We start from the raw sequence: 23,134 nt of genomic DNA, 5'->3' as shown, positions 1-23,134 counted from the left end.
GGACGTGAGCAATGCCACTGATCACATGAATGACATGACAAAAGCACAGAAATAAACAATAGCTCCAGCTGAAGTTGAGGCATAGCGAGCTCCTCTGAAGCACCCACGTGGATTTAGGGGACTAGAGGGGTGTCACGGAGCAGGGTCGACCCAGTCTGGGAGGAGCCGAGGGCTTGCAGCGGCAGCGGCACCTTTGTGACCACGCTGAGACCCCATGCGCCCGGGGCTGTTGAGGGGAGGTGAGCCGGGTGGACGGCACAGGAGGCAGGTTCACCTGAAGGCCATTGGGACGCCAGGACCAAGTGGGTTCAGGTTACAGAGTACACTGCTAAGCCGTGGACCCCGCTCTGGGGACAGGACGGCTCTGTGTGCTGAGAGCCTGAGCTGGGGCTGCAGAGGGGCGTGGGCCCGCCGGCTCTATGGGCAGAGGCCGTGAGTGGGGCTGAGTGGCTCTGCGGAGCACGGGGCCCAGAGCTCCCTGACTTTAGCCCACATCCTGGAAACCCCTCATTGCAGGCGAAACAGTGCCTGTCCCTTTAAGGACAGACCAGACAAGCAGGTGGTGCCGAGGACCAGACCCGGAGCAGGTGAGCTGGCAGAGGGCAGGCAGCCGGACCCACAGGGCGCAGGGCCTCGCAGAGTGGGCGGCAGGCAGGGAGCTGGCTCAGGGTTCGGCTGAGCGCAGTGTGGCCAAATGAAATTTGGGGAAAAGCCGCATTGTCAGAGCAACTTTGTTTATGTGACAGTTTTGAAAACAAGTACTGTAACCACTGGTTTTCCAGAGTTATTGCCTACTAAGCGCTCCCCTTCATGCAGGCTTACCACGTGCCGGGCACCTTGCTGGGTTTTCCAAATGCTCTCACCTTTCCTCTTCGTGACCCGCCTAGAACAGCTTTATTATGTCCCCCGCCTCATAGGGGAGGTAACGGGGGTCTGAGAGAGGAAGTGGCTTGTGGGGTCAGGTGGCTGATTCACGGCAGGGAGAGACTGGCAGCAAGCAGCAGGGTCCATACCATTGTTCTCTTTTACTGCCAAGTACTACTACATGCCAGTTCCAGAACGATGATAACATATGGACTACCCGTTCCAGAAAGATTATACCATATGGACTACCAGAGGAATATGCAACATTCTCCAAAGCCCCTTTGCTTAGAGACGAGCTGTATTAACACCGTTGTTGATAGCTTTTTCTTTTAGAGATACACGCGTGTGCACATGCACACACACACATACACAATACATATATATATATAAACATATATAGTATACAGTTTTTCCATAAATATTACATTTAATAAATCTAAAACCAATTATTAGACATCTTTCTAACTTACATCATTGGACATTTAAGCTGTTTTAACGTAAAAAAAATGATCTCTGAACGCATAATAATCTGGCCATTCAGTGTATAGCCTATATAATAAAAGACTAATATGCAAATTGTTCCCTCAACCAGGAGTTCTACCAGCAGGCAGGCCAGCCAACCGCCCATATCCCCTCCCCCTGGCCAGGCTGGCCGGACCCCACCCATGCACGAATTCATGCATCAGGCCTCTAATATATATATACTGAGTGGCCAGATTATTATGCGCTCAGAGATCATAATAATCTGGCCACTCAGTGTATATATGTATATATTGATTTCAGAGAGAAAGGGAGAGGGAGAGAGAGAGAGAAACGTCGATGAGAGAGAATCATTGATCCGCTGCCTCCTTCACGTCCCCCAGTGGGGATCAGGCCTGCAACCTGTTATGTGCCCTTGACTGAGAATTGAACTGAGACCTCCTGGTTCATAGGTCGACACTCAACCACTGAGCCAAGCCCTCCGGGCAAGCTCTTGTAACTTTTTGATACAACAAGCAGCACAGAGTAGACGTAATTAGCTGAAAATGATGTACAAATAAAACCAAGTGAAAGAAGCCTGAAAAACACAAGGAATTCGGAGTGATGGGCAGGGATGCAGGAGACGATGAGGCTGTAAAACATCCTCTGGGTGTCTCCCGTCCCCAGCACGGCGGCCACCACAGGCTGAGAAGCAGTTGCTTTGGAACAGGCTGTGACGTCGAACAGATTCTTTCAGCGAAAGCATTTTCAGCGGAATCACCCCGAGCCGGTGACAGGAACCCAGCAGTACCGCGAGGTGGCCAGCCTGTGAGGCGTCATGCAGGGAGGGACTGTGTGCAGGGCAGTGCCAGCGAACCCAGCGACTGGCCGTGGTAGCTGAGATCAAGTGAACTTGGGGATCTGAACATTAAAACGTGGACATATAAAATCAGTAATAGTCACTTTTTTCTATGATGCCGGCAGGGAGGTGCTGCTAAGGCGGTGGCTGGGAGGAGGCAGCAGGTGCGGAAATCACCCGGCGTCCGGAGGCCAGGCCTCTGGCAGGTTCCCGCCGGGAGGCCCTGAACAAGGAGGACAATGTCATGAGTGGTTGTTGAGGCATTAAACCCGTTCGCTGTAGGCAAGGAAGCAATTGAGGAGGACACTTCCTCAAGCTTCTGGGGTAGCCAATGGCGAGGCAGAGGCTCGTGGCCCGGCAGCAGTAGGAAAAGCTGTCTGGACAGTTCCCTAAGGACATGGATTGGAGTCACAGCCGGAGGGACACGGCTGCTCCCACCACGCTGTGGCTCCTGGGGAAGGCCTGCAGGCGGTTCCTGGAGCTGCAGCGCGCCAGTATCTGGTGAGAGTGACCTTACCTGCTGCGTTCAGATTTGCTGTCACAGAGCCCCGGACAGGCATGCTGTGTCTTGTGACTGTAGTTTCAGTCAGTGTCTCATCTTTAAAATTAAAAATTGCTATCTTTTCCTGGCGCTGCGAAGGCCGGCACCACATTAATGACTAATATGTTCGCCGGACATTTAACTAATGAACTTTCTTGGGTGTTGATGAGATAGCGCTAAGATTCATGACTGTTCTGGAGGCTTCATTGGGTGCGTTCTCACGTGCTTTGGGTAACTCGTAGCAAGTGGCTTACGCATCCCGGAACGGACCGCCGGTGCGTGCATTTAAAAAGCGGCCGCTCTGCTGCGTGTCTGCCTTGGCGTGTCGGGTCCTGTTGCACGCGGAGTGACGGCTGTGTGGGGCTAGTTCAGTGTTCGCCATTAGACCTCACCTTTCAGGTTCCTGGAGGCACGGGATTCAAACCTCCCGGGAACCTCCAGTTCGGCGGGCGCCGCCTTTCAGGGGCTGTGGCCAGGGGTCAGGTGTGCTCCCGGCTTTGAACTTTGAACCCAGTCTCCCGTGTGCAGTATCTGATGAACATGATCATCCTTTCTCCCTTCCATGGCATTTTCTAATATATTTTGTTTTTAAAATTACAAAGTAATCTGTTTGTGGAGGAAAAATCTAAAAGAGCATTGAATATAGACTCCCCTTCTCCCAACCAAAAACGAGAACTGTGAACAGTTGGATGCATATTTTTCCAATCTTGCTTGTATATACATACACACATGCATGCGTGTGTACACAGACTTTAACCACCCCCCCCGCCCCCCCCCCGTCTCACCATGAGCGCTGTGACCCCAGAGGAGAGGCTCGCTCTCTGCTGGGCTCAGTGGGATTCCTCTCCTGTGGGGGCGTTTTGTCTTTGTCCTCCCCCCCCCCCCCCGCCCTCCCTCAAGCTTCAGGAAGCCCAGGCTGGCTTTGCTTCTCAACACCCTCAGCAGCCAGGCCAGGAGCCCACCCGGACAGGTCCCAGGGCTGTGGAAGCCAGCGGTCCCGTGCTCCTCCGGGCCCACAGCTGCCCGGTGCCCCCCCTCCCCCCCCCCCCCCCCCCGCAGCCGCCAGGCAGCAGGCTTCGTGCTCCACTGACGGGCAGCGCGCACGTGCCCGGGTTCCGTGGCCTCCCCCCTCCGTCGGTTAGGGGCTGAGATTTCTCTTGCGGTGGTTAGCCATCCTTTCAGCCCCATTGATTCCTGTCTTCTGGGATTTTCTGAAAAGCTTTGGTGTGGGTGGGACTTGTTTCCCCTCCCTCTGCCCTGAGGTGGGTTTGGGTGCCACGGGGACTCAGACGATGCTCCGAACGCCCAGGTGCCACGTCTTTTTTCTATTTCTGGCCCAGCGCTTTGGCAATGGTTTCAGGGCTGGGTTTGTGCTGAAACCTGAGAGTTCATTTTTCTTCCAGTTTTGCATTGAATGTTATTCAAAATGACTTCATCGACATGTCATCGCTCCCTGCCTGGGTGCAGGAGCGACACTGTCACTTAGCAAGGTCCTTCCTGGTGCTTCACGGCCTCAGGGCGGCCTGACAGGCCAATCGATGAGCGCCATTCACTTTTAGAAGGTTAAATAATTATCCCCGTTTTATTGGATGTGTATAAACGTCACTGTCTATAACAGATGTTTGTATTTTAGGTGAAGGTGACTGAATATTGTCAGTTTCCCTTTTCAGTATCCAGATTAACTGGACATATAAAATCAGTAATAGTCACATTTAAGGGTGCACAGCCCCCAATGCCTCTGCAATGATTTCTTAATTCCTGGTGGAAGTTCCCCAGTTTCTATTGCGCTGTGTTGGTCATACAACAGGAAGGAGAAAACATTTTCTACTTGGCGGTTGAAGACATAGAGTCAGACACAGAGCTGCTGATCGGCTACCTGGACAGCGACATGGAGGCGGACGAGGAGGAGCCGCAGACCCCGCCGATGGCCCAGGACGGGGGAGGCCACCTCGCTCAAGGGGAGTCCACACCTGGCAGGACAGGTACGACCTCTCCTAGGTACCCAGCGAACAGAAGTGGAGGAGAAGCAGAACTGGGGTGAATGATGGCTACAAAATAGAGTTAGCTTTGCCAGCACTGCGCTCAGCGGTGCCCAGCTGTGTGCTCAGCTTTCTGCCAGCGAGAGGAGCATGCTGGGCGTGGTGGCAGGTGTGCCCTGCATCACGGCCAAGGTCACAGGACGCTCTGCTCTCCTGGGTGCAAGGGGGAGCAGGAGGGAGGACTTCAGCTCTAGCCCTGCAGCTGCCTTGTGACCTGGTGAGGACCTGTGTCTCTGAGACTTTATCCCCCTTGTCCCCGGGACATGCTGTAATTGTGCCTATTACTTAAATACACCTCCTACTTCTGTATTTCCGCCCCTGTTGTTCTTTAGTTAACAAAATAGCAATTTCCATTACTTTCGTGAAAAGAATAAAAATAGATTTTTAAAACATAGGGATTAAGTACTTATATTGTTGCTATTTTTATTTAGAATAAAACTCCAAACCAAAACCAAAACAACCAACCAACCAAGAAATAACAGAAGCTGCCCTGGCCGGTGTGGCTCAGTGTTTGGTGCACTGGCCCATGCACCAAAGGGTAGAGGGTTCGATTCCTGGTCATGGGCACTTACCTGGGTGGCAGTTCGATCCTAGGCCACTCAGGGCACGTGTGGGAGGCAACCAGTCATTGTGTTTCTCTCACATCCAAGTTTCCCTCTCTTTCTCTCTTTCTTTCCCTCCCTCCCTCCCTCCCTCCCTCCCTCCCTCCCTCCCTCCCTCCCTTCCTCCCTTCCTCCCTCCCTTTCACTCTCTCTAAAAATCAATGGGAAAAATACCCTTGGGTGAGATTAAAAAATAATAATCCTATATAATAAAAGCCCAATATCAAATCGACCGAACGGCAGAACCACCGGTGGAACGACCGGTTGCTTTGATGCGCACTGACCACCAGGGATGCTCAATGCAGGAGCTGCCCCCAGCCCGAAGGCCCCAAGCCAGCCAAGGCAGGTGCCAGCAGGGGAGCCCTCGATCACCCCGCCGGTTGCCCCATAGATCGGCCTTGATCGCCGGCCAGGCCTAGAGACCCCACCTGTGCACGAATTTTGTGCACCGGGCCTCTAGTAAAAGATAAAAAGAAAAAAGGAAACTGCCCAGATGTCTAACAACGAAGAGCTTTGTTAAACAAATTATGGAACCTTCACTTAAAACAATTCATTTTTTTTTTTTTACTTTTCCATGTTAAATAGAATAAAAGAGCAACATATAACATTGCATATAAAGTGTGATCATACATGTAGCTCTTTCTAGGCTGAGTGTGAAATACGAAAGCACAGAACCCGTCAGAAATGGATGGAGTGCTTGTCTCTTCCTGCCTGGCTGGTTGGTGAATTTTATTTTCTTCAGATTTTCTGCATTTTCTACATATGAGCTCAGTTGATAATCAGGAACGATATGTAAGTTAAGTACACACTCGGGCAGAGCTGTGGTGGTGGGCAGGATGGCCAGCGGTAACGGGGTCTCCCTCGCCCGCTATCAGGGCCTGTCACATAGACGTGACATTCCCCTTGAGGATGCAGCATCCTTTTCCTTGGCTGGACGGTCTCTTCATGCAGCTAAACGTGACCTCAGGGTTACCCGTTTTGGGGGAACCTGCCCCCCTCTGTAACGTAACACTAGCTCCTTGCTGTGAACAGTTAACATTGCAGGGAAAATGAAACATGATTTTGTAATAACTTGGTACAACACAAGTGAAAGTATTTTAAAAAACCATGTCTTTCTCTCTAGTCACACTTCCTATTATTTTTCACGGGCAACACTGTTCCTGTTCATAGAGATGGTGTGAGTGTTCAGTTCTGAGACCAGGAAGCACAACTGATGTGGTTTTAAAATGCGGGGTGACCTGAGCAGCTCTTCTCGTTTTCGCCCCGTGACCGTGCAGGCTGCCGTGGCTGTGGCGAGGACCACGCGTGTCCCCAGTGCGAGTCCAGCTTCCCCAGCGAGGAGGTCCTGGCCGAGCACCTGCACGCGCTGCACCGGACGCCCGACGGGGAGAAGGAGTTCAAGTGCAAGGCCTGTGGGAAGAAGTTCCCCGTGCGGCAGGCCCTGCAGAGACAGTGCGTACGCGCAGCGCCGCTCTGCCCAGTGACCCTGGCTCCCTGTGTTCTAACCTGCGAGCGTGTGTGTGCGTGTGTGTGAGGCAGACACGGGAGTAGGGAGGTCAGAGCCTTCCAGGGTCTTTGTCACTCACTCATCTCCCTGTAGTGTGTTGACTTTTGAAACATGCTGGCTGTGAGTTTAACAAGTAAGCATTGCTTATGCAAACCAGTCTTTGTCCGTTTGCTAACTTGCCAGTCACTCCCCAGCTCATTGGTTTACTCATCGGAACTTAGACGCGCAAATCGTAGCTGGTGCGTGGAGGTGACAGGCCACGCTTCAGTGGTCTGTGGATGTTCCCGCTGAAGCCAGGGCCAGGCGAGTGTGAGACCTGCCGAGTTCAGAGCGCAACGAAGGCAGGGACCGTGCGGAGCCCTGCTCATGGCCCAGCCACCTTGGGAATCACTTCCGTGAACGTGTGAGGGCATGACGCCGAGATGGCGTAAATGGTCCCACCCATCGCTCCGCACCGTCTGTCTCTTGGTTTATAGTTAACAGCATGCGACATTGTTCTTTCACTTGAGCATTTTACGGGATCAGGGATTACCAACAGGGAGAAGGTAGACGCACGTATTTGGGAACGTTTATTTTGAACAGAATGTCATTTGCACATGAGCAAGAACTCTTCAGCAGAGGCTTAGGGTTCTATTCGTTCATTCACTGAAGAAATTCTGAAAGCCGCCCCGTTCCTCAGTCACTGCCGATGTCATACACTTCCACGTCGGCTCGTGAAACTGGAGATGAAGATTTCTGCCCAAAACTTAAAACTTAAATTTATGCTAAATTTTTATAATAACAAGAGATTAAGCATTTGGAAATGCTATTATAGGCTCTTAAAAAACACACACACGGGCTGCGCACTTTCAACAGAGGTTAAAACTGCGTTCCAGTCAGCTTTTATTGGCTTTGGTGTGATATATTCCACACCTGAGCTGGCTCTTACAGTGAAATTCGGGACGCCTCCCAATCTTAAAGGGCCACAGGCGAGTGGGAAGAGAGAGCACTCAGCTGACGGTTCAGAGCAGAGGCATTTTCATCATCTCTGTTCCCTGTCTCCCCTCTTCCCCTCAGTGCTCTTCAGTGCCCGGCCAAAGGCAGCCCGGAGGACTCCTCCCGAAGCTTCCAGTGCTCCGTCTGCAATTCGCCCTTCGGCTCGGCGCCCAGGTGAGCGGGGTGAGCAGAGGGCTGCGAGGTCCCTGGGTCCCTGCGGGTCCCTGTGGAGTGCAGGCTTCAGGCCTCTCTGTGATTCGGGTTCCGGGCCACAGGCCTGACACGCTGTCCCTATCTGCCCAGTAATGCATGCGGTGATCCCGAGCGGGGGCACGCGCTCCAAGCCCCCTCCTGCCCCCTCCCTGCCCCGCAGCTGCGAGCAGCACCAGGAGGCGTGCAGGAGCAAAGCCAGGTTCGTGTGCAAGGCCGGCAGCTGTGGGAAGAGGCTGAAGAGCAGGGACGCCCTGAGGAGACACCAGGAAAATGTCCACGCGGGTGAGGAGTCCTGCAGGGGCTTTGACGGGCGCCCCCTCCCGGCCGAGCCGTCCGTCTGTCCACAGCTGTCTGTCTGTCTGTCTGTCTGTCTGCAGCCCTCTGTCTGTCGCTGTGGAGCGGACAGCCGGCCTTCCCTCCACGCGTGTGCAGACAGGCGTTCCCTTTCCCCCGACACTGTTTTCTTTTCCAAGTCGATTTTGGCAGAATTGGTCGCTCTCCTGCCTGAGTCCATCTGCCTTCATATCCTCACAGGAAAATCCCGCTTCTTAGCGCTTCTCTTCTCCTGCATCGGAGAAGATTCCCGGCCGCCTTGTGCCATGGGGATGGATTGAATGTTTGGATCAGGACAGCAGAGGCCATTGGATTCCTCCCGATGGCTGGGTAAACAGTGACGCAGACCTGAAAGGCGACCCTCACTGGGGTTCCATCCGCCTGGCACACGGTGACCGTGTTTTGGTTCCGGGACCTAATCCACGGCACTGAGCCGAGCAGACTGCGCATCCTCAGAGCTCGCTTTACTCCCTGGGAGGCGTGTCCTTAGAGGAGGGGCGGTGCCCGGAGCCCCCACTGTACCCACACTTCCTCCAGTGCACCCTGCTGCCTCGGCTTCTGGGGAGTGGGTGGGCACGTCTTTCTGATACGAGGAAATTGGATTTCTTGTCCCCGACCCTCGAATTCAGGAGAGAGGGGTGATCGGGGTCAGCCTCAGTGTCCCTGTTGGTGCCTTGTCTCTAATGCTGACACGCTGGTGTGAGCGAGTGAGCTGGCACTCCACCTGGTCTGGGCTGCCCTTCATGTGGGGGCTCCCACCTGGTGGAGGAAGGACTGGCCTGGAAGCATAGCTTCGGGGATGCCCATGCACCTGTGGCCCGGTAAGATTGTTAATGGTCCCTAATTTAACTAAGAGCCAGCTCAGCACAAGTGTCTTTGGTGTAGAAGATATAATACTAAAGACAGTAAAATCTGGCTGGAATGCAGTTTTCACCGCTATTGAAGTGCACAGCCCTTGTGTGTTTTCAAGAGCCTATAATAGAATTTCCAATGCTTCATCTCATTATTACAAAATCTAACCTGTTTGAGTGTTAAGTTTTGAGCAGAAGCTTTCCTCCAGGCTGTGTGGTCCCTTTCCGCACGGGCGGTGCGGGCCTGAGGAAGGCGGTTTCCTGCACTCCGCGCTCCTGGCCGTGCGTGGGCCTGTCTCATCGTCCGTGCCGAGCTGTTGAGTGTGACGTGCTGTTCTTCATTTTCTCCGTCTTTGTCTGTGATGTGTTACAGCAAATCTGTCTTGTCGTTTGTGAAGCGAGCTCTGTGGGGCTAAGTGAAAAGCCAGATGCCGAAACCGCCTCTGGGACCCTGCGTTCCCGCCGTCCCCGGGCGGGCGGCCTCAGCCTGGGCTCCCCCAGCCCCGGCTCTGAGGCGGCTCGTCATTGGCCTTGGGTGTTATAATAACTACTCGTCTGGAAGCTCCTGGTGGTTTTGTAGGAAACAGTTTACGAAGCACAGTTTCTGGCTTTGCTCTGTAGAGGGTCATGAAAAACGCGGGGCTGACTGTGTGCAGCCAGAGGTCCCTGTGCCCACCCGTCGCTGGGACTGTCACATCGTCTCTCTCGTTCCGAGCCTCTCTTGCTTCTCCCTTTCCTCCGTGGCCGGCACAGACTTTTGGGGAAAGAATATTCCATTTTGAGAGCAGTGTTCACACAGGGCTGTGGGATCCTTTGCTGGGAAGGCCAGTATTCCAGGAGAGAGATGGTCTCCCAACTGTTAGACTGACGGCGACAGATGGTCTTTTCAGGGATATGAGAAGAGAGAAGCTGAGTTTTTTTTGTTTTTGTTTTTTTAGTATATCTTTATTGATTTCAGAGAGGAAGGGAGAGGGGGAGAGAGAGAAAAACATCAATGATGAGAGAGAATCATTGATTGGCTGCCCCAGCATGCCTCCTACTGGGGATCGAGCCCACAACCCAGGCATGTGGCCTCCTGGTTCGCTCAACCACTGAGCCAAGCCAGCCGACAGGAAGCTGAGTTTAAATAAGCATCACATTTTCCCACAGAAGCTGTGACATGTGGTGCATAGGGTGTCCGGCCACTCCTAGAAGCATCCTTAGCCCCATTGTGTCAAACCTCGTAGTAACTAAGCTCAGTTGTATCCATTTCTCACACACCCCGGCCTTTGTAAGCAATGTGTTCCTGAATTTTTGTTGTTGTTGTTGTTAATCCTCACCCCAGGATATTTTCCCATTGACTTTTAGGGAGAGTGGAAGAGAGAGGGAAAGACAGAGAGAAACATCCATGTGAGAGAAACACATCAATTGGTTGCCTCTTGCATATGCCCTGACCAGGGTCTGGGCCAGGGAGGAGCCTGCAACCAAGGTACTTGCCCTTGACCGGAATTGAACCTGGGACCCTTCAGTCCATAGGCTGACGCTCTATCCACTGAGCCAAACCAGCTAGGGCGGGCCCTGAATATTTTTGAATATGGAATCTGAAAGTCAAATATCAGATTTGCCTGAATACAGGAAAACGGAAGTAGTGTACAGGCTAGTTTGGGCTTGGTAGGAGCTGTTGTCCTTGAACCTAGGGATGCTGGGAGGGTGGAGAGAACTTTCAGGGTCACCCAGGAGGAAGTGGAGAGAAGGTGCTGACCCCCTTAGCCCCCTTCCCACCTTTCCCCTTCGCCTGGATCCTGTAGATGCTAACTGAGATTTTGTATTTATGAGCGATACCATTTATCTACATCCTCAGGTGAATAGTCATAAACTGCCCCCCTGTTTCTTCGGAGGAGCTAGGACTCCAGTTCTAGGAGGAAGATGAGAAGGTGAAGAGGAAACAGTGAGAACCTCTACTTCCGATGCCCCTCATTTAGTTCTTGGTGGTTCTGTTTCTGTTTCAGGAGATCCTAAGAAAAAGCTCATTTGTTCCGTGTGCAATAAAAAGTGTTCTTCAGCATCCAGCCTACAGGAGCACAGGAAGGTCAGTGGGATAAAGATGAATGCCCATCGGAGCGTACGATTTATTTTTTTTGTCATGTATGGTGTCTGCCATGTACATCTAAGTTGATTTTTTATATTGCCATTCATTTCAATGCAAACATTTTAAAATGAAAGACGGAGATGTAGAAGAGTAACCTTTTCCAAAGAATATCCTGAGTTATTGTTCAGAATCAGTGGAACTATTTCCTGAATATTTCCTTCACCTGCAAGCTTGATCCTTGCTGTTTGTTCGGATCTTGGTAGAACACTAGCTGCTGGTGGTGGAGAACAGCACCCACGTTGTCTCTACAGGATATTAATGTCACTGAGGAGCTCCAGGTGGCATTTCCTCCACTGCAGCTTCGCGCCTCTGACTTAGCCTTTTTGAAGCCATAGACAGCTTTGACCCACTCCACATGGTTGGGGCCATCTAATGTCTCATAGAGGTTGGTTGCAGTATTTCATATTGCCAGTAGGTGGTGCTTTAAGAGGATGCCCAATTACATTTTCATATAGTGTAATAGCCTACATTACTATACACTATCCTACGTTCCAATAAGATATACGGTGACCCTCTTTTTAAAATATATTTTTATTGATTTCACAGAGGAAGGGAGAGGGAGAGAGCGATAGAAACGTCAATGACGAGAAAGAATCATTGATCAGCTGCCTCCTGCAGGCCCCACACTGGGGATGGAGCCCCCAACCTGGGCATGTGACCTGACCGGGAATCGAACTGTGACCTCCTGGTTTTTAGGTCAACACTCAACCACTGAGCCTTGCCAGTCAGGCTGTGATCCTTCTTGAAAATTATTTAGTTTGGGATTGAAATTAGTGTTAGTACCTTCCATTTCACTGGACATTTATGTACATTACTTAACGTTAGGCATAAATAAGTAACATTACTTACCGTTTTCACTTTAAATGTGGTTGTTTTATTAAACCTTTTTAGGAGTTTTGAAAATAGCTTTGGCCTGAATTTTCCACTATAAATAAGATATTTAATGCAAAATTGCTTTCGTGCACAGTAAATGCTTTCTATTTTATAATTTGGGTAATATCAGTTCAGTTCAACCTTTAAAAGTGTTTCATGATTCAGAAGCCATGAGAGTTACAAGTATACAAATATGATTCTTCTGCAGTATTTTTAAGTTTCCATTTTATAAATGCATTAATCATTTTTATGCTGTATATTCTAGTAAAAGTTTAGCATTAAAAATGAAAATAAATACGATTTCATTTATGTGTGGCTGAGAAGGCATCTCATCTTTTTTAGAGTATTTTGTCATTATAAAGGGCATTGTTCATGTGTTACAGAAACATCGCTTAGGAATATGAGCCTGCACTTACTATCTTTAATGGACAGTACATGCCGTAGCCTTGCTCTGGGTGGGCCTCGGGTGGTGGAAGAGACTGCCTTTCAGATGTCCCAGGCAGGGTCTCTGGGCACCACGTGGTCCTTGCCTTGGGAGTGCTGTGCGGCCCGCCCGGCTTTCTGAGGGACCTGGAGCTCTGACCCCACCCATCTCCTGATCAGATTAGATGCCCTGCACCCAGGGAGGCAAGTCAGCCTAGTGGGACAGCATCTTCTGCTTCTACTTGTTTCTCTCCCTTTTCCCTGCTTTTCACAACTGCCTTTGCCGACTCACCAAGAGTCAGCTCTGACCAAAGCGGAAGGTGGCTGTCAGCCTCCGACCCGCCGTTCATTGGGCCAAGATTGCAGACCTGGGTTCTGTGTCCCCACTTGCTCCCTCTTTTTAGGGCCACTTAGATCAAGGGAGGCATTTACTGGGAGACAACGGCCTTCCCCTCATTGCTCACTGTGCACTGCCATCCGTGCCGGTCAGGACTTCCCGTGACCTTCTCTCTGTCAGGCCCAGCGGCTCTGCTCTTATAACACACTCCTGTGATGCTTTACAGAAAGGCTAGCTTTAATTTGCACTAGCTAGGTCAGCAGTATTACATACTTAAACAGTGTGCAATCTTATTTTCTTTTAATGACGTGTTTACTAATTAACTTAGGCTTATTGCAATTTTAATACACATAGGATAGAATGAACAGATTAGGGCTGAATTATAATATACTAGAGGACAAGTGCACGAAACACGTGCACAGGGAGGGGGAACCCCTCAGCCCAGCCTGCACCCTCTCCAATCCAGGACCCCTCGGGGGACATCCCTCTCACAATCCGGGACCACTGGCTCCTAACTGCTCACCTGCCTGCCTGCCGATCACCCCTAACTGCCCCCTTCCAGCCTGGTGGCCCCCAACTGTCCCCCCGCTGGCCTGGTTGCCCCTAACTGTCCCCCCACTGGCCTGGTCACCACTTACTGCCCCCCCTGCCAGCCTGGTTGCCCAACGCAGCCCACTGCTCGGTCGTTTGGTCGCCTCTCATTAACCCCCCTGCCGGCCTGGTTGCCCCATGCAGCCTGTTTGGTCATCCATTTGGTTGTGATGGTCACTTATGCTTTTATATAGATAGATAGTTTGGTTATTGCCATAGCATGTTTATACTTTTTAACTTCTGCATGTTTATACTTTTATTTAAGCTCTATAAAATGTATATGGCTTTGACAGTTGATTTAACCATCAATTTAACCTTTTGCAGATCCATGAGATATTTGATTGTCAAGAATGTATGAAGAAATTCATTTCGGCGAATCAGCTAAAACGTCATATGATCACCCACTCAGGTAAAATACATACTTTTAACTCTCTGTTGAAATCACTACAGGTGTCTGCCTTGTCGCTCTCGGGAGTGCTGAGAGGTCAGCAGGAGACCCGGCTGTTGGTTGTGGCGCAGCCATTCGCTAGCCGTGCGGTTTTGAACAAGTTACTTAACCTCGCTGGACCTCAGCCTGTTTATGGGGCCAGGGTGGCTGGTCTAAATGATTCCGAAGATCTTCCAAGCCCCCCTTTAGTTTGCTCCTCAGTCCTGCTTGAGCCTCAGTCTCTGTATTCTTCATCTGTGACATGGGACACTGGCTCGGGCGCTTCAAAGCTGCCGGGAAGGTCAATGAGCTGGTTTCTGTGCGGCTCCGGGGACCGAGGCAAGGTTTGCAGCCCCTGCATCTCGAGATGCTTTCCCGTCTCACTGAGGTCCCGGTAAACGTTAGTGAGGCGTTTCTACATCCATTTTGAGAATGTTTGTTTTTAAAGCCATAGTTTTAGGGTGAGCACGTTTGCATCATACAAAGGTCTGTAACAAGATTTTTAAAAAACCAGCTCTGAGGATGATTTGTGCTTTGTGAAGTCTCTTTCTGGAGTTTAGGAAGTCTGTAACGTGAGGCCATATCAGTGTCGCTGAATGTCCACTGTGTTAGGAGACAGAGACAGGTATTTTGTCAAATGAACCTGAGCGGTCGGGAACGGTGCCCCTCAGAAGGGCTTTGTGAGAAATGAACAGCATCTCTACCTCGTTGTCAGCATGAGTGTGAGCACAGGGTTCCACAGCCGCCTCGGGGCCTGGTGTCTCCCTGGGCCGGGCTCCCCGCCAAGCAGGAGGCAGGCCTGTCCCTTCTGTCCTTTACGTCCGTCACGGTCAGGCCACGCCCAGCGCCGGAGTGTGGCCCTGATGGAAGCTCACACCTACGCGCAGGTTTTCCACCTGGAAGTGGGATTCCTTCGTTGGACTTTAGTTATCTTTGTATCTAAGCTGCTCCGCACAGTCAGTTTACAAAGCGGGTCTCTGAGAACCAGCTCCGCTCCCTGGCGAGCAGGCCTGTCGCCGGTGGGCGCGGTGGAGGCCGTTCAGGTCCTGCGACCACGTTTCAGCTGTCGTTTCCATGCGGAGTCCTGGGGGGGGGGGGGGGGGGGCTGTTCTCCTTCGCTCCTTCACTTGACGTAGATCTGAGGTGTCTGCACCCCTTTCCCTTTCCGCAGAGAAGCGCCCCTATCGTTGTGAGATTTGCAATAAATCCTTCAAGAGGCTGGACCAGGTGGGCGCCCACAAGGTGATCCACAGCGAGGACAAGCCCTACAAGTGCAAGCGCTGCGGGAAGGGCTTCGCCCACAGGAACGTGTACAAGAACCACAAGAAGGTAACGCCGCTGCGGCCCCTGTTTTCCCCGCGCGCTGCCTGATTTCCGGTCGTTTCTCGTTGGAAGCCGTTTCTGTGTGTCGGGGGCCAGCTGTCCCTGGAACAGCTGGAGGAGACCGTGCTGTGACTGAGCCCTCACTCGGGCCGTGGCCTGGGGACCCCGTTTCTGCACACGCAGAGGGTCCTCTGTTCTCGGTTCTGAGCGGCACCAGTCACGCAGGCTTCCTCCTCCCCCTTCTCCCTCTGAGGTCGGACACGCTGCCCACGTTCCCTTCGCCATTACCTCCCCTGCGGTGCGGGCGCAGTCTACGCGCCCGGTCTGCTCCAGGCTCTCCGCACGCCCGGGTCCCTCCCAGGGTCTCTCCTCTGTGTCAGCCCCAATTGTGACCTCTGCCACCAACTCTCTCCTGACGAATCCCGAGGGATTTGCTTTTTGATCCCAAGCTTCAGACCCGCACTTAGGGCCGCTTGCTTGACCCATAACTGGGCGTCTTTCTGATCTGCCCCTCTGGGCTCTTGTATTATTAGCAGATCCCAGTGCTGGTAAGTCAGAGCACCCGGCCCCCCCCCGCCCCCCCGCCATCACTGCGACCCCAGCAGCTTCCTGTCCTCACTCTCTGCCCACCACACCTGGAACACCGGACATGGTCCTCATTGGTGTGACCTCTAACCCCCCTTCCTCCTCCCAGCAGGACTCGCTTCAAGCTATCATCCCTCAGTTTTCTCCGTTGATTTTTGTTTGCGTTTCCTACACTTTCTTCAAGTTCTTGTTTCAGAATGTTCAGTTTTATCCTACCTACTTTGTGTATATAATAGGTAATGTTTGAATTGGATTCAGAAAATTTGTCCAAAGAGACTCTTGGTATAATAAATATTTGCTTATTGATTTTGGTTGATGGAAGCATGCTGTTAAGTAACATGTATATATCTTTTAAAATAGTTATTACTTCTTTTCCACTTGCAATATGCCATTAGGTTTATACATTTGACCCCCCATAGATGAAAATCTTGTATAACTTTTGACTCCCCCCAAAACTTCAATGCTGAGAGCCTGCTGTTGACAGGAAGCCTTACAGATAACATAAACAGCGGGTTAACACAGCTGTTGTATGTTATATGCATTGTATACTGTATTATTTCCATAAACTGAGACAATGAAACGCATAGAAATGAAAAGAAAAAGTTAAGAAAACCATAAGGAAACCAAAGTATATTTACAGTATTTACTGAAAAAAACCCCCCACAAACCCCGCCTGTAAGTGGACCCACACCGTCCAAACCCGTGTTGTTCAAGGGCCCGCCGTAGTTATTCCGGCATTGGTTGGGACTTTCCAAAGACATCTCTATTGCCATCATTTAAAAAGTGAGGATTCCGGTTTCCGTTTTAGTCTACCAAGAAAAAGAAAGAGGCCGGCTCACCAGAGAGAGCAGGTTTGATTGATGGCGTCTCGGGTGGCCTCTGCCTGGTTTCTCGAGCTGTGTGCTGAGCGCGGGCCTCAGATGTCGGCCGGCGCCCACCTTCTGCCTCTGGAATCCCGTGACGGGAACACGCCTCTGGCCCGCTCCCCGCTCAGCCGCTGGAACTCTCGTGTTCTCTCTTTGATGAAACTGATCTGCCCGCATTTATGAGTTTTTCGCAGTTTGGCTGACGTTATGTGCCGTGTGGGATTTGGCCCGTGCTCTCGGCACCATCTCTCATACTTGGGGCCATACATCATGTGGAAGCAATAATGACGACTTAGGAAGGACAGCAGCAGCGCTGCCTGCAGTGTCCAAAGCGGGCCCCCCTCGGGCCTTCGCTGCAGACCAACGCGCGCTCGCTGGGTCTGGTCCTAGCGCGCGTTTGCCGTGGTTTCGGGAAACTGCAATGGTCTCCAAGCGTTACGTGAAAAAAGCGAATCAACCTTTTCTTCTCTGGTGACTCATGAGTGAGCAGTTAGGTAAGAAACGGAAAAATAGGGATGTGTAAGGCAAGCAGGAACAAACCATTGAGAGTCAGACCGGTCGGCATTGTTTAGCAGGACCGAAGGTGGTTATTTTGAAGCGATAGACTCTTCTGGTTGGTTTTTGATTATGTAACCTACGCATTTTTAATATACTTATTTGCTGTGGGGTCAGTTATTGTAACCTTTAGATTAGCTTGAGAAGGGAATGTACTCTTTCCTTGTGGTTAGGACAGTAGGTAGTGACATCCTGAAGGAGTGATTTTTGTCTCTGAACGGAACGGCTTGTTGCATCCTCTTGCCGGTCATATGGGTCTCCCTTCTCCCTGGTCCTTTCGGTAATGGTTGGACCGGATTCGTGGTTGTCGTTTAGGATGGAGCTAAAGTAAAGACTGTTTGTCCACATCCAAGTACACTTAGATTCTGTAAATCACAATTGGACAGACGGTTCAGAACCACAGACACAGAAACCGCTCAGGTAGTCCTCACCCCCCACGTTATTCACCCTCAAACTTACTGCAAAGCAGAACTGGGGAGGGGGAACCTCCTCCTCCGGGCAGGACGCCTGGCTGGCAGGGCCCGCTTAGATCCCGGGGCCGGCAGTCCTCGTGTGATGGTGGAGGCGTGCACAGAGGACTTGTCCTGATGACGTCATGCACAAGCTGCTGGGGACAGAGCTGTGTCTAGTCTAATGAAGACCCTTTTCCTAACCTTCTGGGGTGAACTTTACTGGCCTTCTGGGACCTGTAGTCACACCGCCCTCGGAATAATTCCACTGGGCCTCCTGCGATAACTCACCCAGCCATTTCCAAGCTCTGGTCCATGGCCACTTGGTGGGTCTTGGAATCAGTTCAAGGGGCCACGGGTAGCCATTAAAAATAGCACAGAAAATGTAAGAATGAGGGTCACTTAATGGAATAATGTGTGTCTGTGTCTGTGTCCATGTGTGTACGTGTTGGATTTTTGTTACAGAAAGTGTGTCTTTGGTCAAACAGTTTGAAAGACGCTGCAGATCAGACTTGGCTCAGGTGAAAGGTTTTAGCTCTTAAAGAAAAGGACAAGTCTCTCTCTAAAGAGGTTATGGACTAGGTTCTAAAAGCATAAGATACGTTTTGCATAGTAACAAAAAAAATCCTTGGCAATCTCTCAGGAAGGGGCCACGTTGGAGACTACATGTCAGTCCTGATCGCTGCATCGCGGCCACTTGACTCCACCTTTGCATGGGCTTCTCCTACCAGCGAGCGTTCCTTCGGGGCCGGCTGTACCCGCACTTACATCACCTCCCTTCGCAGGCTGGAAGATGAGGGGCTGCAGTGCGCTACCTGGACGGTGGGGGAAAGACACGGTTGCTGCTTCCCTATGTTCAAAGAGCTTCATTGTGGAAGAGAGAATACACTTGTTAGGGTCAGGCAGCTAATCCTTGACAGTCACTGTAGAGCCAGACTTTTTAAAAAAATATAATTTTATTGATTTCAGAGAGGAAGGGAGAGGGAGATAGAAACGTCAATGACGAGAGAGAATCATTGATCGGCTGCCTCATGCACGCCCCCGCAAGATGGAGATCTTGGAGATCGAGCCCACAACCCGGGCATGTGTCCTGACCGGCAATCAGCCGTGACCTCTTGGTTCATAGGTTGATGCTCAACCATTGAGCCACGCCGGCGGGCTGTAGAGGCAGACTTTTAAGTTAATGCCAGTGTAGTGAGCTGGAAGGTCCTCTTGGAAGCAGTGCTGTTAGAAGCATCTTGGTTAGAAGTCTGAGGGAGCATCTCTGAGCAACGTGGTGGGGGCATGGGCCCTGAGTGGGAACCTAATCGCGGCCTCCCAGGAAGACTCTTTGACAGTCCCTGCTAGCAAGTTCCCGCTGCCCGCCTCGGTACCCTCACGGCCGCGGGATTTAGAGTTGGCTGCCTGGGTTATGGCTTTGTGCTAATGGACTTGTGTCTTGTAAGCAGTGCAAGGGCTGGGCCTGGCCACAGAGGGCTGTAATTCTGTAGGAACATCGCTGACATTGCATAATCCTAATTCCCCGTGGAACGAGCTGCCTTGTTCCTGTGCTGAGCTTAAAGAAACAGACTGCTTCGCTATCTCTCCAGTTGCATTCATTTTTGTGAGAAGGAGGCCGAGTAAGGAAGCCAGTTATAAAGCCAACAGTAAAAACTTAATTGATAGGCCTTGTTAACAGCCAGGTGACGCACATTTTATGCGGCTTCCGGTTTATTCTGTGACCCGATGGGGTGGTAACGTGCTTACGATATGCAGACATGAGTCTTTAATAACCAAGCTCTCCCTTTTAAAAAGAGACTGGTCCTAACACACATATTCCTGGGATATTTTCTCCATGTTTATTTTCTCCCTGAGTATTTCCTCTGCGTTTTATGGAAGTTCTCTTGCTTTGCTGCCTGACCCCGAGAAGAGGACCATCTCAGCAGATGCTGGTTCTGCGGAGCCGTGGCTGTGACTGCGGGTCAGGTTATCCTCGCACCTGCCAATGGCCCCGATGAAAACTGTATTCTGCGCTCATGAAGTTAATATTAGGTCTGTGTGGCTAGATGTGTGCTAATTTGGAAATCCTATACGATAAAAGGCTAATATGCAAATTGTCCCTATGGGCGGGAGTTCAACTGGGAGTTACACATGTGCTGACCACCAGGGGGCGGTGTGGAACATGGTGGGCTTCAGCAATGGGCAGCTGGGGGAAGGGAGGCCCCGGCTGGCAGCCGGAAGCCGCTAGAGACTCTACCCGTACATGAATTTCATGCACTGGGCCTCTAGTTACTATATAAAAATTATGCTGCACTTTGGTGACATTTTATTAGGTGTGATGAATAGTGTGACACATTTTTCTCATGTGTTTCCACATCTGCACCGGCATCAGACGTGGTGCGTCCAGGGCCTATTTCATCGCCCAGTGTGGGGACCTGTACACTGTTACAACGGCAGATGGTAGTGTCATCAGTGACTTGACATTTGAACGGGATGAGCTATAGCTCAAGGATGATGCGATTGAGGTCAGTGAAAAGTTCGTCTCCCTTTAGAGATGAAAAATGGAAGGCTAAGTCACTTTACAGAAGCTAAGTTTCACCCGGTACTTGTAAAATCATCTCTGGGCCCTCGCCGGTTTGGCTGGGTGGATAGAGCATCAGCTTGCGGACCAAAAGGCCCCTGGTTCGATTCCAGTCAAGGGCACCTACCATGGTTGTGGGTTCCCCAACCCTGGTCGGGGCTGGTGCAGGAGGCAACCAGTCATATGTCTCTCACATCGATGTTTCTCTCTGTCTTTCCCTCTCTCTTCCACTCTCCCTAAAAGTCAATGGAAAAATATCCTCGGGCGAGGATTAACAACAAAAAAAGAAGAAGAAAGGAAATTCATGTTGGGTACAGAAGTCGTCTGACAATGCGTGGCAGCATTGTCCCTCCACCGTCCTCAGCTCAGGGGTCTCCAGGGTCCTTCGAGCGATGGCACTTTGCGGCTTATCCGCTGAAACGTCCACACTGCGCCATTGCACCCCGGGTGGCGGTGTCGGGGCCTGTGACAAAGGTGTCTATTCACCTGGCTCTGCGCGAACAGGTTGCTGCCTTCCGGCCGGTATTTGCTGACTTCCGGCCGGTATTTCTCTTTGGTGGCTTCGGTTTGCTTAATCCAGTTGCAAAGCACGTTGCTGTCCCAGGTTCTCTCATACTCAGCCTCCTAAGTCATATCCACAGTGTTTGCCCTGGATTTGGAAAAAGAGGAAGCATGACTTAGGCTGGGATGTCATATATTCGGAAGCCTGGAGCAACCCTGGGTTTCAGACCTTCTTGCTTCATATTAATATCTGGGTTCTGACATGCTTAGAAAGCCTTTCCCCACTCAAAACTTATATTACATATTTAATATGGAAGGCTTCATGAGTTTGCATGTCATCCTTGCACAGGGGCCAAGCTAATCTTCTCTCCCTTTTTAAAAAAATATATTTTTATTGATTTCGGAGAGAGGAAGGGAGAGATAGAAACATCAGTGATGAGAGGGAATCGCTGTTAGGCTGCCTCGTGCACGCCTCACACTGGGATCAAGCCCACACCCCGGGCCTGTGTCCACAGGTCCACGCTCAACCACGGAGCCATGCCAGCTGGGCTAATTTTCTCTGTATCATTCCAATGTTAGTGTATGTGCTGCTGAAGTGAGCACCACAATTATATTAAAATTCACTGCATTTTCTTCTAGTATGCTTAAGGCGGGGGACGTGGGTGGCACCAGGCCATGGCCCCCGCCCCGCAGGTAGCCTCCCACACAGAGGGCAACCCGAGGCGGGGGTGGGGCCGGTGAGCTGGCCGGAACAGCTGACCTCTTGGTCCCTTCCCCCGACTGTTAGGCACCAATCACCCGATGGGGAATGAGGAACCTGGGGTGGGTGGCAGCGGGGGCCGGGGCCGGCTGCTGGCAGCCGGGGAAGATGGCCCTGATTGCAGGCCAGGCCTAGGGACCTTACCTGTGCACGAATTTCGTGCACCGGGCCTCTAGTAGGGTTATAATGTCTTTCAGACTAAGGAAATGTGTAAGTCACTATGTTGTGAATGGTGACTTTCCTTTAAAGTATTCCCTTCATCTTTATAGCACATGCATCATAAAAATCCATCAATTATGTGATTTATTTATTGTAATAAGAGCACAGTGCAACTTGTGAGTGTTGGTAGTACCTTGCCACCCATGGTGGGACAGGGTTTTAGCCACTGGTTTGTGCCAAATGGACGCATGCTGGTGTAGGATGGAAGGCAGGGGCTTTGTTTTTGAGTTTTAGATCTAGCAGGTGGTTTGCAGGTGTTTATCAGTATATTTTGCTTGCCGTGTTTAAGGATGCTTATTGCATCTGTGCAATTTGACATTTAGCAAATTACTGAGACTGTTGGATCCTTAGTCTTCTCATCTGTACATGGGGACAGTAAGAGCATTATTCGTTGAATTGCTGCTAGAATTAAGTGAACTAATTCATGGGAAGTGGTTCGCATCTGATACAAAATGAACATTTAATGCATCTACCGAGCGTTAATTGTAATGAGTGGCTGTCCTGGTTTAATGGGGGAAGCATCACCCGGGACTGAACGTTCCCTGGAGGTGGTCATTGATGTGGGGGGGCGGGGGGTGGAAACGGTCGCCCGGTCCCTTACTGATGAGGTGCCGGCCCCGCAGTTAAATCCCTGGGTGATCAAGGCGCTTCAGTCGCAAGAAATGACTCCTTTGTCGGACGAGAGCCCGAGAAACCCCTGCTGCACGCTGAGGAGTGTTTTGTGGTCCTGGGCACCGTTTCCTGGACCACGTATGAACACGTATGAAACGTCTAATCGGTGTGAGAATGTGAAAGGACACTTGTTTGTCCGTGCACGCAGCGTGTTGGTGTGAGTGGTTTGGGGTGGACGGAGGTCACCAGGAGAAGCAGGTATTGGCTGCGTTCCCGTCTCTCCTCTTCCTCACCTGGACCCCGAGCTCCGTTTCCTGTGAGGATGTGCGGGCTCTGCGTCCTCCTGACTCAGTTTCTCCTCTGCAGACCCACTCCGAGGAGAGGCCGTTCCAGTGCGAGGAATGCAAGGCCCTATTCCGGACCCCGTTTTCCCTGCACAGGCACCTGCTCATACACAACAGTAAGTCCCTCAGGCGGGCAGGGCCCCGGGTTGACCTTGCACTTGTCTTACCCCCCCGCCCACCCCCGGCCGGGCGGGCACAGGAGCACAACCCCAAGGAGCTGTCTGCTGTGCACACAGAACAGTAACCTGCCTCTCGTCTCCCCTCGTCCTTGTTGATTTTCCCTCAGTAAGATCAACCGTTTTATGAGACATGGTATTTTATGTCACTCGCACCATTAT

At 51.3% G+C, this 23,134-nt stretch overlaps 1 protein-coding gene across 3 annotated transcripts in view; it reads left to right on the top strand.

The window, feature by feature from the left end:
- Window positions 1-23,134, top strand: part of PRDM5 (PR/SET domain 5) — a 119,320-nt gene that overhangs the window by 50,143 nt on the left and 46,043 nt on the right. For all 3 annotated transcript variants that reach the window (XM_079771912.1, XM_079771911.1, XM_079771913.1), the window contains 8 exons: window positions 4,531-4,705; window positions 6,642-6,816; window positions 7,928-8,020; window positions 8,220-8,341; window positions 11,232-11,311; window positions 13,920-14,004; window positions 15,194-15,351; window positions 22,819-22,912. In XM_079771912.1, the coding sequence (XP_079628038.1) occupies window positions 4,531-4,705; window positions 6,642-6,816; window positions 7,928-8,020; window positions 8,220-8,341; window positions 11,232-11,311; window positions 13,920-14,004; window positions 15,194-15,351; window positions 22,819-22,912 (982 nt within the window). The remainder of the gene's footprint in view (window positions 1-4,530; window positions 4,706-6,641; window positions 6,817-7,927; window positions 8,021-8,219; window positions 8,342-11,231; window positions 11,312-13,919; window positions 14,005-15,193; window positions 15,352-22,818; window positions 22,913-23,134) is intronic.

This window comes from Cnephaeus nilssonii (assembly GCF_951640355.1).
Source record: "Cnephaeus nilssonii genome assembly, chromosome: 5".
Lineage (NCBI taxonomy): Eukaryota > Metazoa > Chordata > Mammalia > Chiroptera > Vespertilionidae > Cnephaeus > Cnephaeus nilssonii.
This window is presented reverse-complemented; position numbering and strand designations above follow the sequence as displayed.